The sequence below is a fragment of the Dipodomys spectabilis genome, unplaced genomic scaffold, assembly GCF_019054845.1.
Source record: "Dipodomys spectabilis isolate Male_0828 unplaced genomic scaffold, ASM1905484v1 ptg000163l, whole genome shotgun sequence".
Classification (NCBI taxonomy): domain Eukaryota; kingdom Metazoa; phylum Chordata; class Mammalia; order Rodentia; family Heteromyidae; genus Dipodomys; species Dipodomys spectabilis.
Genome location: NW_024870840.1, coordinates 12838703 through 12858404, shown reverse-complemented (window position 1 = coordinate 12858404; position 19702 = coordinate 12838703). Strand labels below are relative to the sequence as shown.

Here is a 19702-nt window from a genome sequence, read left to right as displayed (position 1 = left end):
TTTGGTCCATCATGGGGCTTGAACTCTGGGCCTGGGCACTGTCCCTCAGCTCTTCAGCTCAAGCTCTCTACTACTTGAGCCACAGTGCCACTTTTGGTTTTCTAGTGATTTATTGGAGATAAGAGTCTCACGGACTTTCCTCCCCGGGCTGGCTTTGAACCGCGATCCTTAGATCTCAGCCTCCTGAGTAGCTAGGATTACAGACGTGAGCCACCAGCCCCCTGCTTGTATCTTTTATTTTTATGTTAATATCTTCCTGCTTCATACTTTTCAATATATATGGACACATGAGTGTTACATATGACATGCCTATATATTTCCAAATTGCTTTTCCCAAGAGTTCTTTCTTACTAAAGGTAGCGAGGCCAGCCATGGTTCAGGTACAGCAGATTTCCTGTAATTTCAGTACTTACAGCTTGAAAATTCTATAGAATTTGATGTTTGTTAATATTATACTTTGCTAACTAATACTATACTTTGCTAACTGGCTACATTTTTTTTTTAATTGTGAAAATACTGTACAGAGGGGTTACAATTACATGGGCAAGATAATGAGTACATTTCTTACCAAGCATTGTAGCCTCCTCCTTGGTTTCCCCTTCCCATCCCTTCCCTCCCTCCCCCCCTGCCCGCCCCGCCCCCCCATCCTTCCCACTCCCCCCACCCCCCCCCACCAAAGTTAACTGGCTACATTTTTATATCTTTATAATTTTTATATCTTTATAATATTATACTTTGCTAACTAATACTTGGCTAACTGGCTACATTTTATATCTTTGAGCTAAAACTTCATACTTTATTAAATTATCTTTTTTTCTTTTTTTAACATAGACTAAAGAAAAAAATTCTGCAAAACATCTGATGTGTTTTTGTTGTAGTGGCGACAGGGTTGTCACTGTTGATTAGGTCTCAGGGATGAACTTGTGGGCCTGTTGGTTTTGTTTTACAGCGAGAAGCCGTTGGAATGTCTGCTGACGCACTGCGTTAAGGTGCCGATGCTTGTCCTCGACCCACCCCTGCCACCCAACTGCACCCTCAAGGACCTGCCATCTCTTTATCCTTCTTTTCACTCTGCCAGTGATATATTCAATGTTGCAAAACCAAAAAACCCTTCCACTAACCTTTCGGTGGTTGTCTTCGACAGTACCAAGGAGGGTAAGATGGTTTTGTGGATATTCTTAAGTCATGTTATCACTGACACGTGGGTAACAAAATTCTCCATGGAGTGGAAGTTAGTCATTGTTACAGAAATGTCTGAGAAACTGAAAATGCACAAAGAGAAACCTAGAGTGTCATTGTACTGTCCTTGTATGTCGTGCCTAACTTCAGGAAAAGATATGTATCTTTCACTTTATACCCGTTTGTTGTGCTGAGTATGGGGTGAGGACCATCAGTGCAGAACTCACAGTTACATCATTGACTTGGCTGTCAGTTACTCTCCAGGCTATTTTTCTACTGTGGGACTCTTCAACCAGGTTGTTTTCTGAAGTTGTGGTGGACACCCAAAACACTGAAACTTCCCCTTCTGAAACATCTGGTTAAACAGGTGTTCTGGTCTGAATGTTTGTCTTGCCCTAAGGACTTGAGTGTGGAAATCCTAACCCTCACTGTAATGGCTTTGGGTGGTGATTAGGACTTGAAGGGTGAGCTCTCGTGGAAGGGCTTAGGGCCCTTATGAAAGAGACCCAGAGACTCCCTCTGCCTCTGTCCTAGGAGGGAGCTGTGAGGTCACCATCTGTAATGTGTAAGAGACAGGGCTTACTATCTACTCTGAGGTAGCCTCGTTAGTTCTCCTTAGCTACCTGAGTATGGGATTTTAGGTGTGCACTACTATGCTTGGCTTCATATAGCTTTCTTACACAGATCATAGAGAAATGGTCATAGAGAAATGATGTAATCCTTCTTGCACGTTATTTCTTTTCATTCTAGGTCTCTTCCTTCTTTTATCTCTTGATCTTAGATTGCTCTTCTCAGACTACTTTTAAAATGGGTCTCCTAGGCTGCAGCTGTGGCTCAGTGTTAGACTGCTTGCCTGGCTGAACAAGTCATGGGGCCTGAACTCTGGGCCTGGGCGCTGTCCCTCAGCTCTTCAGCTCAAGGCGAGCGCTCTACCACTTGAGCCACAGCGCCACTTCCAGCTTTTTTCTTTTTGCTTATGTGGTGCTGAGGAATCGAACCCAGGGCCTCAAGCATGCAAGGCAAGCGCTCTACCACTGAGCCACCTTCCCAGCCCCTCAATTCAGTTTTTTGCACTGCAAAAATACAAAATGTGTGAACTAGAAGTGAGCATTCTATTCCATGTGGTTGAATATGCGCCAGGAAAGCAGACCTGCCTCAGCCTGTTCATCCAACAGTAGTTCGTTCAGTGCCTACCATCCACACAAGACTTTCCCCAGTGAGCACATGGATGAGAGGCTTCCCCTCCCCCACCCATGGAGTTTACAAAGGAAAAATAGGTAAATGAACACAGATAAGTCAGATAAACAATCTACAAAAGATAACTCGTGTAGTGAGCACTGAGCTGGGGAAGCAGGAGAAGAATGGCTGTCAGGGAGAGCAGGTGGAAACTCCAAATTGAGTCATAGGAGCAGGCCTCCCCAAGGTGAATTTTGAGTTGAAAATGTGGACCAAGTGAGGGGTCCAGCTGCACAAATATCTGCAGCGTGATCTGGAGAAGTAGAATGGCTGGTATAAAGGCCCTGAGGCAGGAATGTGTCTGGCAGGTTTGATGAAGATGAGGAGATGAGCTTAGAGAAGTAACAGGAGATGGGGATGGGACAACTGTGTAAGCCCTAGTAGCCCCTTGATTCATGCCTTTGAAGTGAACACATATTCCTAATACCCAGTGCCTCTTTTAAAGGCAAATGGCATATTTCAGAGCCTGCCTTTCTTTAGCTCACTCACATTCTGTGTGCTGGTGTTCCACCTCAGAGCTTCCCCGGTAAGCTGTACACACAGCCCCCAGTGTATACGTATGTATATCTAAGTAGGTGTGGAAAGCAGTTACCACTCCATATGACAGTTTGTAAATGCACTGCATCTCGATCAGTGTCACCTGTTTCGTCATTCACCACCATTCCTCTCATTCCGGTTTTCCTCTCAGTTTTCCTAGTTTCATTGGACATGCATTGACTATTTTTGTTTTGCTTTTGTCAGTCATGGGGATTGAACTCTGGGTCTGGGCACTGTCCCTCAGCTCTTCAGCTCAAAGTGAGTGCTCTTACTGCTTGAGCCACAGCTCTATTTCCAGTTTTCTGGAGGTTTATTGGAGATAAGAGTCTCATGGATGCTCCTGCCCAGCTGGCTTTGAACTGCAATCCTCAGATCTCAGCCTTCAGCCTTCTGAGTAGCTAGGATTACAGCTGTGAGCCACCGGCGCCCAGCTGCATTGACTATTACAACTGCATTCTTCCACCTTTATTTCTTGATAGTACACTTGAGACTTGTCCATCGTGGCCATATACTTACCCAGGCTACAGTTTGCAGAATCTGCCTTCTTTGCTTGTCTTGGAAATCAGAATCAGAGCCTCCCTCACCTCTCTCTCCTGTTTTCCTCCATCCTAGGTGTCAGCAGCCATTTACCCAATCACTGTCCTCTTCAGACTTCTCTATGCTCCTCTCCTCATACTTCTCTCCAAGTTGGGCTGAGTCCTCCCCACCTGGCCAGCCTGCTGTCTTCACCACCAGATGAATTTGCTTGCTCGCTCTCTCTCGCTCTCTCTCGCTCTCTTTCTCTCCTCCCTCTCTCTCTCCCTCTCTCTCATCCTCTCCCTCTCCCTCTCCCTCTCTCTCCCTCTCTCTCTCTCTCTCTCTCTCTCTCTCTCTCTCTTTCTTGTCAGTCCTGGGACTTGAACTCAGGGCCTGGGCACTATCACTGAGCTTCTTTTGTGCAAGACTAGCACTCTACCACTTAAGCCACAGCGCCACTTCAAGCTTTTTCTGTGTATGTGGTACTGAGGAATTGAACCCAGAGCTTCATGCCTGCCCAGGCAAGCACTTGACCACTAAGCCACATTCCCAGCCCCAGATGAATTTTAAACATGAGAAAATTGCTATTTATGGGGACACAGCTCTATAGACTCCCAGCCAGTTACATAATGCTGCTCCCCGGTGTTCAGGAGCTCCCTTGATCTGCTTTCCCAAAGGTTTTGCTCTAGTCACTTTTCCTTCTCAACTTGATCCATTTTTGCCCTGGCATCTGGGATTTCTGTCATCCTGCCATTTCTTTGAGATTGAGGCAGAATTTGATTCTTCCTATAAACCATTCCACATTCTGCTCCTTGGTAAAGCAGCTATTAAGGCTTAACTCTATGCTGATTTGCATTGTTCCTCCTTTGCTGGATGTGCTAAGTCCCCTCCTTGAACTACGTGTGTGTGTGTGTGTGTGTGTGTGTGAGTGTGTGTGTGTGTGTGTGTGTGTGTGTGTGTGTGTTGTGGGGCTTGAACTCTGTGTGTGTGTGTGTGTTGTGGGGCTTGAACTCTGAGCCTGGGTGCTGTCCCTGAGCTTTTCACTCAAGGCGAGCACTCTTACCACAGCTCTACTTTCAGTTTTCTGGCGGTTATTGAAGATAAGAGTCTTATGGACTTTCTTGCTGGGGCTGGCTTTGAACCGTGATTCCCTAGATCTCAGCCTCCTGAGCAGCTAGGATTATAGGCGTGAGCCATGAGGGCTTGGCCAACTACCATTTTATGAAACTGTGTATTATTGGTTTGCACAGTGTTCTGTGGGATAGCGTAGTTAAGTATTAAAATATGATTGTTTCCTGACATGAGTGGATCAGCTTACATGCAATATTTAGTGCTTTGATGCTTCTTTTTTTTTTTTTGATGATGTTGTTGTGGGTTTTTTCCCCTTTGGAAAGATGGGCAATATTTTATTTGAACAGATACAGAAAGAACTCCCAAGAAATTAATTTTGAAATAAAAGAACTATGTACTAATATATAAATGGGCAATTCATAACTGTACCTTTTAGGACATTTTGAAAATCTGTTTATAGGTACAGAGCAATGAGTTTTGTTGAACCAAACCACACTTATACTGGCAGATAATTTTTTTTGTAATTAGTAGGAATTTTATTGGTTCGTTAAAATTGACAAACTCAGCTGGGCACCAGTGGCTCCCGCCTGTAATCCTAGCTGCTCAGGAAACTGAGATCTGAGGATCACGGTTCAAAGCCAGCTTGGGGGGACTGGGAAGGTAGCTCAGTGGTAGAGTGCTTGCCTTGCATGCATGAGGCTTTGGGTCGATTTCCTCAGCACCACATAAGCAGAAAAAGCCGGAAGTGGCTCTATGGCTCAAGTGGTAGAGTGCTAGCCTTAAGCTGAAGAGCTGAGGGGCATTGCCCAGGCCCAGAGTTCAGGCCCCATGACCAACAAAAAAAAAAAAAACAACCAAAAACCCCACAAAAAACAGCCGAGGCAGGAAAGCCTGTGAGACTCTTAGTCTCTAATAAACTACTCAGAAAACCCGAAGTGGCGCTGTGCCTCAAGAGATAAAGGGCTAGCCTTGAGCTGAAGAGCTGAGGGACAGTGCCCAGGCCCAGAGTTCAAGACCCACGACCGACAAAAAATTTTTTGAAAATTGACAAACTCAGCCTCCCTCAAATGTAAATAAAATGTTTATTATATTCTTTATTGTAGTTGAAGATGCCCATGCTGAACTGTTTAAAGGAAACAGCAGACAGACAGTTTGGAGGGGTTACTTGGTATGTCATCATTTTGAATTCTAATTGTAGTTTGTATTAGGCTAGTATGAATATACAAAATGAGAAAGTCATTTTTCTGTGAGAATTATTGTTTTTGAGACAGCCTTGTGTAGCTGGGGCTGATCTTCCTGCTTCCGCCTCCAGAGTGCTGTGTGCCACCATATTTGGCTCTTTGAGTACATTTTTCTCTGAGTTGACTTAAGTAATGGTACTCTTCTGACTTTGAAGTTTGTGTGATGCCATAGATCTTTTATCATTTCTAGGCTCTAAGTTTTCACCAGCCTAAGTTTTCACCAGTAAGTTTGTCAGCTGTAAGTTTTCACTGGTTTTATAGTGTGGAAATAAGTTGATGTGTTCCTCCCTTTAGACAACAGATAAAGAAGTCCCTGGGTTAGTGCTGATGCAAGACTTGGCCTTTCTGAGTGGATTTCCTCCAACATTCAAGGAGACAAGTCAGCTGAAGACAAAATTGCCAGAAAACCTTTCTTCTAAAATAAAGCTGGTAAGATCTTGATAAAAGAGCTGCTAGTACGGCACATCTCCTTACTGCCCAACCCTTCCCTCATGGCGCATTTTGTTCCAAGTATAACCAGTAGTTAAAAGGCAAAGAGCCATTTTAGTTTTCACCCGTCGTTATAAGGCTCTGGATGCTAGATTCTCACTGGTTCCTTTTTTTTTTTTTTAGCCATGGGGCTTGAACTCTGGGACTGGGCACTGTCCCTCAGCTCTATAGCTGAAAGCTAGTGCTCTACCATTTGAGCCACAGAACCACGTCTGGTTTTCTGGTGGTTAATTGAGATAAGAGTCTCACAGACTTTCCTGCCCGGGCTGGCTTGGAATCGTGATCTTCAGATCTTAGTAGCTAGGATTACAGGCGTGAGATACCAGCGCCCGGCTATATTTAGAATTTTTGTTTAGGCCTTCAAGTGTGCCATTTGTTTGGGTTGGCTTTGGCCACTGGCCTGTGACACACCTTTTTTCCTTTATTGTTGTCACAGCCACACAGTCCACATGGGTGTGCTTTCCAGTTGACCTACGTCAATCTGCCCAGTCTTCTATCAGAAATATTCCAGGCTGTAAAACATGAATATCTTTTTCTCTTGGAGTAGAAAGTAAAGTCCTTGCCTTAGAAGTTGTTAAGTACTGGGGCTGGGAAGGTGGCTCAGTGGTAGAGCGCTTGCCTTGCATGCCTGAGGCCCTGGGTTCTATTCCTCAGCACCACATAAGCCAAAAGAAAAAAACAGTGGCGCTGTGGCTCAAGTGGTAGAGTGCTAGCCTTGAGCTGAAGAGCTGAGGGACAGCGCCCAGGCCCAGAGTTCAGGCCCCACGACCGGACCCCAAAAAAAAAAAAGTTGTTAAGCACTGGTTTTCCTGAACTGCTCTTGGAGTTCTGCCACTAGGTGTGGTGTGCCTTGTATCCACTTCCTCCTGGCCATGTGGCATCTCAGTATTTGGGCTGGGAAGATGAAGGCTGAGGTACTGGTGTAGGAACTGCAATTAAGGTTAATCAAGGTGCATTCTGTTACCCCTCCCCCTTGCCCATAGTTCTCTTTATCATGTTTCTTCTTTTACATATGTGTTTCATTGTTTAAGGTGCATTGTTTTATATTTATCATACAAGAATAATGACACTGGCATCTATACATTTTTTCCTTCAAAGCTTTCTTTGTTTACTTTGAAATATGATAGTACTCCACTATACTAAGCTTGAACTTGCCATTAATCTGAGTTTTTGATCTATTCAAAAATAGATATCTTTCCTTTCTGAGTTATTTTTAGCACTGATTTTAGGCAAATAAAGTGATAGACTAGCTTTCAGCCAAGGTTTACTTGCTTAATGATTTCGTAGCTGTTCATCCTAGAATTGTAGACGCATGTACATCTATATTGTGTATAGCTATATTTTTATCTGTCAACTCCTTTATGCAGAAAGAATGACATTTTTGGCTCTATATTTCCAATGGCAATACCTTTGTAAGAGAGAGCAGGGGTTCCTTCTAGTCTCCATCCCCTGCCGTGGTGTGAACCTCCATTGGTTCAGCTGCTCCCAGGGCTGACTCCTTCTGTTGTGTTGGCTGGTGAGTGGACTGTGCTGCCAAAAGATGCCAGTCCCACATGGTCATAGACCCCCTGCAAACCACACTTTGGTGGTGTGCTCCAAGATAAGAACCCCTCTCCAGCCGGGCATCAGTGACTCACGCCTGAAATCCTAGCTACTCAGGAGGCTAAGATCTGAGGATCGCAGTTCAAAGCCAGCCTGCAGGAACTTCCATGACACTTATCTCCAGTAAACCACTCAGAAAACCGGAAGTGGCGCTGTGGTTCAAGTGGTAGAGCATTCACCTTGAGCTGAAGAGCTCAGGGACAGCGCCCAGGCCCAGAGTTCAAAAACCCTCTCCACCATGTATTCACTCACTGTTCACCTCGTTGGGGAGTTACTTAGTGGCCAGCTTGTCTTTGTGGAGGCCAGCACCTTCGGAACGTCCGCTGTACTGTACGTGACATTCAATGCAGGTTGTGTTCCAGTTCCAGCATCTGCAGTCACCTTCAGGGACAAAGCTTTGGGATACAGGAGGTTAGAGAAAGAAAACAATAATATGTCAGGCCGTACTTTCAGGTTTTATTATGGATCCTCTGAGGTTGAAGTGTCCTATCATGGGCTTCTAATCTATTTAGATGCTGAGCATTTACTAAATTTCTCCTGTGCTACAGATAATTGAGTGGTAAAGGCACTTATGTTATTTTGAAGGCATGATCAGTTCCTAAGAGGGGATTATATAATGTGCTTAGAAAACGCCTAGCTTTAGGGCTGGGAAGGTGGCTCAGTGGTAGAGTGCTTTCCTCGCATGCATGAGGCCCTGGGTTCGATTCCTCAGCACCACATAAACAGAAAAAGCTAGAGGTGCTGCTGTGGCTCAAGTGGTAGAGTGCTAGCCTTGAGCTGAAGAGCTGAGGGACAGCGCCCAGGCCCAGAGATCAAGCCCCACGACCAACAAAAAAAAGAAAGAAAAAGAAAACACTTAGCTTTAAGCACACCAGGGGCCAAAAAGGTTTCACAGAATAGGAAAGAACCTCGCCTGGTCTTGACAGGGCTGCCATTTCCTAGGCAGAGAAGGGAGTGGGCCATTCCTTCCAATCACTGCAAGCATCCTGAGCAGAGGGGAAGTAAGTTTTTTCAGGGAGTCCAAAGGCAGCTCCTAGAGGCTAGAGCACAGGCCTGGGTTTTGCTGGGAATGGTGCTGAGCGATAAGTGAGGCCAGATTGAGAAAGGTGGAGCTACACTAAGGAGCCTGGACTCTGTCCCAGAGGCAGAGGAGCGTTTATAGCAGAAGCAGCATGCATGTGGTCTGTTAGACAGGAAGTGACTAGAGATGGGACAATCTGTTCAGCATTGTTGTCACAGCCTGAAAGTCATTCCTCTTCAGATACATTGGCAGTGGGGTGCCAGTGATGGAAATGGTTCCAGAAATATCTGCAAGATAGTCAGCATCACATGGCGACAGAAGCTGCAGGGGAGGAAGAAGAATAAAAGGGAAGAGGGTATTTTTAGTGAAGGTGGAAGTGATGGAATAATCACACTCTGAGCTGGAGGAGGTAAAGCAAGATCTGGGGTGGAAACCCAGAGCTCAGCTTGGCGTGTGTTGCATTACCAGGACATGTGGTGTGTGGGGTGGGGAGAGGCTGCTAGGCTTGGACCTCAGCACCTGAACAGCTGGGGCACTTAGCCCTTCCTGGCTTCTGCCTAGGCCTTGGCTAAGGCCTATGGCCTGGAACCTTCCAGATCTCAGTTCTGTCCCACAGAACCTTGCCAGGCTGTGAGCACCTAAGGATAAACACCTCCTCGCTCACCTTTGCAGGGAGGAGTACCTGGCACTTAAGGGGCCCCTCAAGAGATGCTCGTTGAAGGAATGAGCAAGAAGAAAGCCGTGGCTGTAAACACACCCACCATGTACAGCACCTGGGCTTGCAGAGGGGACCCTTTCAAGGACTCTGCTTATTCACAGGCACCGTGCCAGGGTTTCGGTACTAGAAATGTACCTTTAGATTAAGCTATTGTGGACATACAACTTGACTTTTATATGTCTTAGAGGAAAACTATGTTTTTCTTTTCTCCTGAGGAAAGGATATGACCCTTGAAAATGCTTTCATTTGCAACATAAGGAGTTTGAATTCATAAACACTTTTGTGTCTATCTTGTACATCTTTTTCTCTCAAAAGCTTTTCAGTTAAGAGACGCCTTGAGGCAATTCCTTTTATGATCCAATCAGTTACCTACTTAATTTCTTTAAAGAATTTTTTATGTGATAGGCACGGAAATTGCCTTAAAATTGGTGATATTATAATATATATATATATTTTTTTTTTTTTTTTAATTTATTTTTTTTTTTTTGGGTCCAGTTGCAGAGCCTGAACTCTGGGCTTGGGCGCTGTCCCTCAGCTCTTCAGCTCAAGGCTAGCACTCTACCACTTGAGCCACAGTGCCACTTTTGGCTTTTTCTGCTTACGTGGTGCTGAGGAATCTAACCCAGGGCCTCATGCATGCAAGGCAAGTGCTCTACCACTGAGCCACCTTCCCAGCCCCTCTAAGTCATTTTTTATTCATAGTAGACTTTTGTTTTTATCTTTCTTTCGGTTATCTTCTTTAACATATGCAAGATATGAGAATAGGTGGGAAGTCTTTCTCTGGCTTCAGTTAAAGTCTTGCATTCGATACAAAATAGTGTTCATGGTTGCTGAGTGGTTGTCTAAAAGAAAGCTGGGCTGGAGACTGGTATTGAAAATGCTCAGGTATTTACAATCATGAGGAGATGACTACAGATTTAGAGTTGGCCATTGATCCTTAGAGATGAAGATCTGGGTGGATCAGAGACCTGGAAGAGATGAGAGGACGGGCTGGGCCTGGAAGGCTCCATGCATCATTTATTCAGGCAGAAAGGATGAGCAATCAGAGTGGGAACTGCACGGTGTCCCGCCGGAGAGTCTCCTCACTTCAGCTTTCTGATGAAAGTCACCAGGGATGATACTACAAGTTGAATGTCCCAAGCAAAAAATCCAGAATGCTCCAAAAGCTAAAACTTTTTTTTTTTTTTTGGTCTGCCATGGGGCTTGAACTCTGGGCCTGGGCGCTCTTCAGTTCAAGGCGAGAGCTCTTCCACTTGAGCCACAGCTCCACATCTGATTTTCTGGTGGTTAATTGGAGATAAGAGTCTCATGAGCTTTCCTGCCCAGGCTGGCTCTGAACCACAATCCTCAGTCTCCTGATCTCAGTCTCCTGAGTAACTAGGATTATAAGCATGAGCTCCCAGCTCCCAGCAAGCCAAAGCTTTTGAGCATGATTATACCATAAGTGGGAAATTCCATACCTGACTTCATATGAAACTGTTTCCTTTGCAAAATTATTTTTTAAAATACTATACTATAAAATAACCTCCAGATTATGTTTATTAAGTTATATAGACCATAAATGAGATAGACTCAGTGATGGTCAAGGGTAGGACTTAGGTCAGCTCTAGCAATGGAGCAGCTTCAGGCAAAACACCAGGAAAAAAATCAGCACCAACAAGAAATGTTAAATTTTGGCCTATTTCTCTCTCTCTCTCTGTCTTTTTGTCAGTTGTGGGGCTTGAACTCAGGGCCTGGGCGCTGTCCCTGAGTCTCTTTGTGCTCAAGGCTAGTAAGTACTCTTACCACTTGAGTCACAGCACCACTTCTGGTTTTTGAGTGGTTAATTGGAGATAAGTCTCACGGGGACTGGCTGGCTCAGATCTCTGCCTCCTGAGAAACTAGGATTACAGGTATGAGCCACTGGTGCTTGGCTTAAATTTTGACCTATTTCTAACGGTAAATAACAGGCCTATCTCTCAAATATCCTCTTTCTTCTCTTGCTGCTATGCATAGGGGCTTCCTTCCTGTTGATACAGACGAGTAAAATTTACATCCCCAAATCTCATACTGAAAATAACAGCTGCGTGTCCATTGTGGGTGGGCGTGGAGGTTTTCCTTTTGAGGACACTTATCATTTAAATATTTCAGTAAGCTTATAATTTAGATGGAGGCATAATTACAGAAACTACAACCAACTCACCCTTAGCTTAGTGTCTCCTGTACATGTTCCAGTAAAAGCAATGAAGACATGCAGGATTGGGCTGCCACCTAGTGCCTAGCAGAGGCTCATTTCTGCTTTTTTGTGATAATCTTGTATTCTTCAGTGCCTTACTTCTGACAACTTCTCTTCTGCTGCTTTCTTACTTTCTCCTCATTCTCCTTCTCCTTCACCTTTTATTGATCGTGGAACTTGAACTCTGGGCCTGAGCTCTGTCCCTCAGCTCTTCAGCTCAAGGCTAGTGTTCTATCACTTTGAGCCACAGCACCACTTTCAGTTTTCTGGTTGTTAATTGGAGATAAGTCTCACAGACTTTCCTAACCAGGCTGACTTTGAACTGAACTTCTGACTATTCTTTTCCATTGATTTTATAGTTGCCAAGAGAAACTTCTTCCTGATTTTTGATGTATGTGTGTAAAGAAACCAGCCCAAGTGCAGTTGCTAATCTAGGAGTCATTTCAGTGCTGCACATTTTCAGTGAAGAAAAGGCCAACACAAGTGATGAAATAAAACTAGGTATTTGTTAGTTGCTGGTGGCTCACGCCTGTAATCCCAGCTACTAAAGAGGCTGAGATCTTAGGATCTTGGTTCAAAGCCAGCCCAGGTAGGAAAGGCCATGAAACACTTACTTCCAATAAACCACCAGAAAACTGGAAGTGGTGCTGTGGCTCAAGGGGTAGAGCGCTTGCCTTGAGCTGAAGAGTTGAGGGACAGCTCTCAGGCCCAGAGTTCAAGCCCCACGACTGACCAAAAAAAAAAACCAACTAGGTAAGTTTTTGTTGTTGTTGTTTTTTGTTTGTCAGTTGTGGGGCTTGAACTCTGGGCTTGGGCACTGTCCCTGCTCTCTTCAGCTCAAGGTGAGCACTCTACCCCTTGAGCCACAGCACCACTTTTGGTTTTCTAGTGGTTTATTGGAAATAAGAGTCTCACGGGGCTTTCCTGCCCAGGCTTGCTTTGAATCGTGATCCTCAGAGCTCAGCCTCCTGAGTAGCTAGGATTACAGGCATGAGCCACCGATGCCCAGCTTAGATATGTTTTTTTTTTTAAATTTAAAATCATGTTATAAGTAATTTTTTCCCCTCTCAGTGCTAAGGGGGACCTAGGGCTTCATACCTTAGGGAAGTGATACTCTACCTTCCATTCTCTTTTATCAGAAATTGAAAAGCTATTTTTAAAAAATCTTTTCTTTTAAAATGGTTTTTCCACATTTGATTAAAATTGAAACAAGATTGTGTTTCTCTCTGTCTTGTTTTAAAATGGAGGCCCTGGGCTTTCGTGTCCTCACAGGCCTCTGTCTACTACAGGACAGCATAAAGGCCCCACGACCAGCGAGAGCGAGAGCCTGGCTCCTGCTTGCTCTCCAGCCAGCTCCTTCCTGTGCCTTCCTTACCCAGACCCTGGCGGGAGACACCCTAAGCTAAACTACTTCCTCTCATGGAACAAGCCAAGCAGGCCACTTCTCTTGGCATCAGAAGGAGATCTCATAGAAGAATGGGTGATTCTGGCCTTTCAGGGCTTCTAGCAGCCCTGTGAGCACTGAGTAGTCACCGGGTCTGTTGCCTAAGGTGTTCCATTCACACCTTCCCCTCCTCTAAACAGCTGGTCTGTTGCATTCATCTGGGAATTGCATCTGGCCTGCTTTGCAGGCGGTTTTCTTTTGGGGAGACTGATTTCCATTTCTAGATTAAAGGTAAAGCTTTGCATTAAGATGTGTTTTCCATCTGAGGTTCGGTCTTTCCATGTATAACTCTTTGTATTATTTGCTAGTTGCAGTTGTATTCAGAGGCCAGTGTAGCCCTTCTAAAATTGAATAACCCTAAAGGTTTCCAAGAACTGAATAAACAAACTAAGAAGAATATGACCATCGATGGGAAAGAGCTGACCATAAGTCCTGCATATTTGTTATGGGATCTGAGTGCCATCAGTCAGGTAAGGGAAGAAAGAGATTCTTCTACAACTCAAGGGCATAGAGTTTACATGTCACTGTTTCAGAATACTTGCAGAGACCCGAGTTAACTGGACCTTTCCTAAATTTTCGGTCACTACCAATGGTTTAATGTTAATTGAAGTGATCCAGAATTGGATCTGAACCTTTTTGTGAAGAATGATAGTGAAGTGCTGCATGTTTGAAGGGTCTTTTTGGGTTGGTTTTTGTTTTTTTCTGTTGGTCATGGGGCTTAACAGGCCTGGGTGCTGTCCCAGAGCTTTGCAGCTCAAGGTGAGCACTCTTCCACTTGAGCCACAGTGACACTTCCGGTTTTCTGGTGGTTCGTTGGAGATGAGTCTCACAGACTTTACTGCCCAGGGTGGCTTTGAGCTGTGATCCTCAGATTTCAGCCTCCTGAGAGTAGCTAGGATTACAGGTGCCCGGTGAAGTTGTTTTTTTTTTTTTAATACCAAGTCTGACACTGTATAAACATCTGAGAACAGTATCTGTTAACCTCCATGCCAGTTGACCTACAGATAAAAGGGAGATTACAACAAGACATCATCAGTGGAAAACTTTGTAGTTCACTTATGTTTTGTTTGAATATGGACAACTAGTTTCCAATGCAATGAGTTACAAGAAATACTCTGAAAATATTTCCCTTTAGATTCATGTTCTTAGTTCATTTTATCTATAATTAAAATTAGAATGTTCTTTTTAAGTCATGATGACATTTGAAAAATAAACAAAACCATAGAAATCCCTAAAATCAACCACGCATCCCACATTTTTTTGCATTTTCCTTTTTTTCTTTTTTTTCTTTTGTCAGTCATGGAGTTTGAACTCTGGGCCTGAGCACTGCACCCTGAGCTTTTCAGCTCAAGGGAAGCTCTCTACCCCTTGAGCCACAGCAGCACTTCCAATTTTCTGGTGGTTTATCGGAGATAAGAATCTCACTGACTTTGCTGGCCTGGCTGGCTTTGAACCACGATCCTCAGATCTCAGCCTCCTGAGTAGCTAGGATTACAGGTGTGAACCACCAGCACCCAGCTGTATTTTCTTATGATGTTAACTATTAGGACCTCTTTGAAATTGATCAGAGCACCTTGAGAGCAGAGGGGGTTAATTAGTGGGAAGATGAGAAGGAGGGGGGGGTTGGGAAGAGGAGGATATGTGATGTCAAGGTATTTTGCATGCTTATGTGCTGAATGTTTCTCCCAGTCCAAGCAGGATGAAGACGTTTCTGCCAGTCGTTTTGAAGATAATGAAGAGCTGAGATACTCATTGCGATCTATTGAGAAACATGCACCATGGGTTCGGAATATTTTTATTGTCACCAATGGGCAGATTCCTTCCTGGCTGAACCTTGACAATCCTCGAGTGACAATAGTAACACACCAGGTAAATGCCTTTTCACATGTGGTGAGTATGTGGCTTCCTAGCTTTTGTTGCTCCTTGGTTTTGCAATACTGGAGTTTGAACTCAGTGCCTCAGTCAGGCATGCAAGGCAGGCACTCTGCCATGAGACCTACAACTCCAGCCCATATTCTGTTCTTTAATGTGGTACAAAGATCATATACTTTAATTTCCCTCACCCTTCCTACCTGCTGTCTTGAATTCACGGCGACGCACCCTAGCTTGACTTTTTTGCTCAAGGCCAGTGCTGTACCACTTGATCCACACTACCATTTCCATGTTGCTGATTAATTGGAAATAAGAATCTCACAAGCTTGTCCACTGGAGCTGGCTTTGAACTTCAGTCCTCAAACCCTGGTCTCCTGAGTAGTTAGGAATACAGACATGAACCATTGGCACTTGTCTTCCATCTTTCCTCTTTCATTGTTTTCCTTCCTTTGCTTCTAAAAACCAAATCAGCTCTCGCTCATCCTTTCTCTCTCTTACACTTGTGTATTCCTTTTTTTCTGCTAAAAGGATGTTTTTCGGAATTTGAGCCACTTGCCTACTTTTAGTTCACCTGCTATTGAAAGTCACATTCATCGCATTGAAGGGCTGTCACAGAAGTTTATTTACCTAAATGATGATGTCATGTTTGGGAAAGATGTCTGGCCAGATGATTTTTACAGCCACTCCAAAGGTCAGAAGGTGAGTGCCTACAGGAGGGAATGCCTAGCTTGATTTATATTAGCTATCTATAGTTTATTGGAGATAAGAATCTCATAGACTTTCCTGCCCAGGCTGGCTTTAAACTGTGATCCTCAGATCTCAATATCCTGAGTAGCATGAGCCACTGGTGCCTGGCTTTCTATTTATTTTTTAGATAGTTATAGGGCTTTCCCTGAGCTCTTTTGCTCAAGGTTAGTGCTCTACCACTTGAGCTACAGTGTCACTTCTGGCTTTTTTGGAGTAGTGTATTAGAGATAAGAGTCATGGACTTTCCTGCCAGACTGGCTTCAAACCATGATCCTCAGATCTCACCCTTCTGAGTCACTAGGATTACAGGCATGAGCCACCAGCACCTGTCTTTGTGATATATATGCATATATATTTTTTTCTTTTACATTTTATCATATAACAAAATTACTTTGCACATTGTAGTTAGGGTGGCAACAAAATGACCGACATGGAAAGGTATGGGTGAAGTGTCATGTGAGGTAAGGTGGCCTCTCTACTCAGGCTTTGCTAAGAGGCAGGTAGAAAGGTGTCAAGAGCACAAGGGCCAGAACAGCTGTTTAGGGTCATTTGGGGCAATGATTTGACCCTGTGTTTTCCATCCACCTGGTGGTAAGAAAACCACAATGGCTCAATAGCATTTTGTTTTTTTTTTTAAAGCGAAACCTAGTGATCAGTTAGAAGCTTATTGCCATGACCCGTGGCTTACCAGTCTCTGTGGTTGAGTGTCAGTGCTGATAGAACACCACAACTTTGTTGGTTTGTGCCACCCACTGGCTCAGTCTTACTCTGTTCACTTGTCTCCTCCACGTTGGATTGTTGGGTGGCTGGGAAGTTGACTTCGTGGCATAGCAGAGGACAGAGAACAATAATCAGCGAGTATGCTGTGCTGTGCTTTCTGTGCCGAAGGTGAGGGTTCAGTGTGAGGTAGGGAGACCCCCTTCTGAATTGACAGTTATTCAGAAGAACAAATAAACTTCCTTTTAGGTAAGGAAAAATAATCAAAAGTGGTGGCATGTATAGCAGCACAGAGACTTCAAAGGGGGAGACCTCCCATCTTTATTTTCATGATTTTAGCATTAAAAGTAACCAGGCATCCCTCACTCATCTGAAGAGCTCAACATGTGCAGGGCCTGATGCGTGGAGATAAAAGCTCTCTTCCAGCTTTTCGACTACACAGGGCATAAGTATACTTAGGGTTACTTGAGAGTTGTCACGGTGACTTACCAAGGGTACTCCCCATGCTTGGTGGCTGCTTTATTTCAGAGGAAGTTGTGAGAGCATGTTGTGAGAACCAAATGTGTGAGCTGAGTCCCCGTCTGCTGTTCTTGAGTCATAGGAGACAGGAATGTGCTGTGCTGAGCTCAGGCAATACCTTGGGGATCAGAGTGCTGTGGCGGGCACCGCCAGCTGAAAGCAAGCATGAGTGCAGACCCTCAGCGCTTAGAAAACAGCATTTGAAAACATTATGCAATTTTTTTAAGAAGGAATTCTAGCTTGAGACTAGAAGTACCAAAGCTCACTCTCTCTTACAGGTTTACTTGACGTGGCCCGTGCCGAACTGTGCCGAGGGCTGCCCAGGCTCCTGGATTAAAGATGGCTACTGTGATAAGGCTTGTAATAATTCAGCCTGTGATTGGGATGGTGGTGATTGCTCTGGTAAGGTTTGCTTCAAGTTTACTTTCACAGAGCTGTTCTCAGTCTAACTTTGAATCATGACTGAACATGTATATACCGACTGTTGCCTTATCTAAGCCATGCATGGAAGTACATCAGGAAGCATAGAATCATGGGAGGTGGTAGTCAGTTTCTATGTGGTTCAGGTTTTGTTTTTTTTTTTTTTTATATATATATATTCCTGTCAAGGGCATTTTCTCATGTTGGTTTTGCACTTGAAAAATCTTTATGTGTATGTTTGTTTTTGGGACTGGGGCTTTAATTCAGGGCCTGGTGCTCTCTGAGATTTTTGTTGTTGTTGTTCATGGCTGGTACTCTACCACTTGAGCTATAGCTCTGCTTCCAGCATTTTGCCGTGTAATTAGAGATAAGCATGTCATGGACTTTCCTGCCAAGGAAGCTTCAAACCAGGATCTTCAGATCTCAATTTCCTGAGTGGCTAGGATTATAGGCATGAGCCACCAGTGCCCAGTGAAAAATCCTTTTCATATTGTGAGGATTCTCTTAATTATTCAAACCCAAGTGCGAATCACTGTACCTGGCTGCGTTCAGCAGCAGGTTGCAGTAGTAGGTTGTGGAACGCAATGCGGAAGAGTACCTATCTTACCTCCTGCAAGCTCTTCTCCCTTCTCACACATTTATACTCAGACTTGTTGATAATAACGTCTACATTTACTCACTGCCATTCAGTATATAAAGCACTAAAGTATAGAGCTTCATTCATTACCTGTGTGAGCTTTTTGGTCACCTGAGAAATAGACCATGTGTGCACCAGTATTAACTGTCTTCATGTGCCTGTGAGAAAACAGGTTGGGAAATGTGTTGACTATTAGAAGAAAAACAGGGCTTCAAGCTGGATTTCAGTCAGTTTTGTCTGACTTTTATGAAGCACAAGCAGCTGTAGGGAGAGAACACAGATGTGCTAAATAGGTGTGTGTGGGGGTCACAAAACCACCCCTAGTGGAACGTTAAAATCTAATTCAGACTTGGTTTTGGCAGTTCCGATAGTCGCAGTCCTTGACACAGACACCCTTCCACTTGATCTCTGCCCCAGTCCAGTCCTTAAAATAATCTCTTCTTGCTCCCCACTTCCCCTTGCCTATCTTTCCCCATTACCATCACCACACAAATCTGAGTCCTGGTCTCTTTTCAGTTTGTTCATTTATCAGAAAGTTTGTCTCTAGCCTGACCTTGAACCATGATCCTCCTGATCTCTGCTGCTCCTGTACCTAGAATTATAGGCACGAACCACCGGTACCCAGCTGAGACGAACCTTTTCTGCCTGTAGTTCATATATCAATCCCGCAGACGTTAGTAAGAAAGGAAAAATTGTTTTTTGTTGTTGTTGTTGTTTGTTTGTTTCCAAAATTGTAAGCCCAGGAAACATTCTGTCTTCCCCTCTTCCCCTGCAGGTAACAATGGAGGCAGTCGCTATGTTGCAGGAGGTGGGGGTACCGGAAGTATTGGGATTGGACAGCCCTGGCAGTTTGGAGGAGGAATAACCAGCGTCTCTTACTGTAACCAAGGCTGTGCAAATTCCTGGCTTGCTGACAAATTCTGTGACCAAGCCTGCAATGTCTTGCCCTGTGGGTTTGATGCTGGTGACTGTGGACAAGGTATGTTTATGGTCATGAAACATATTATTAAAAAAAAGGGGGGGGGAATCTTTGACAAATATAGGAGCAAAACTGATTATTCTCTATGTATTTTTTTTTCTTGGCCTTGCATCCAAACTAGTAGTGACTTCTTATTTCTCTCCTTTCCCTTTTATTAGTATACATTAAACGTTCAGAGGTTTCATTGTGGTATTTCCATAATATATGCATATACTGTTCTCTGTTACCTGTTTCTGTTGCCCTTTGTTAACCTCTTCCTCCTACTCCCCTCCCTTTTTTTTTTTTGCTCATTATAGGCCTTGAACTTAAGGTCTGGGCACTGTTCCTGAGCTCTTTTAGTAGTAGGCTAGTACTCTACCACTTGGAGGCACTTCCAGTTTTCTGGTGGTTCATTGGAGATAAGAGTCTTGTGGACTTTCCTGCCTGGGCTGGCTTTAAACTACGATCCTTTGATGGCAGCCTCCTGAGTAGCTAGGATTACAGGCATAAGCTACCAGTGCCTGGCTCCTCACCCCCTTTTATTTAATAATAAATAAATAAAT

The 19702-nt window shown here is 44.2% G+C and overlaps 1 protein-coding gene across 2 annotated transcripts in view; it reads left to right on the top strand.

Moving 5' to 3' along the window:
• Gnptab (N-acetylglucosamine-1-phosphate transferase subunits alpha and beta) overlaps window positions 1–19702 on the top strand; it is a 68663-nt gene that overhangs the window by 29777 nt on the left and 19184 nt on the right. For both annotated transcript variants that reach the window (XM_042693062.1, XM_042693063.1), the window contains exons 5-12: window positions 950–1155; window positions 5643–5707; window positions 6075–6209; window positions 13578–13739; window positions 14959–15138; window positions 15670–15840; window positions 17403–17526; window positions 18957–19160. In XM_042693062.1, the coding sequence (XP_042548996.1) occupies window positions 950–1155; window positions 5643–5707; window positions 6075–6209; window positions 13578–13739; window positions 14959–15138; window positions 15670–15840; window positions 17403–17526; window positions 18957–19160 (1247 nt within the window). The remainder of the gene's footprint in view (window positions 1–949; window positions 1156–5642; window positions 5708–6074; window positions 6210–13577; window positions 13740–14958; window positions 15139–15669; window positions 15841–17402; window positions 17527–18956; window positions 19161–19702) is intronic.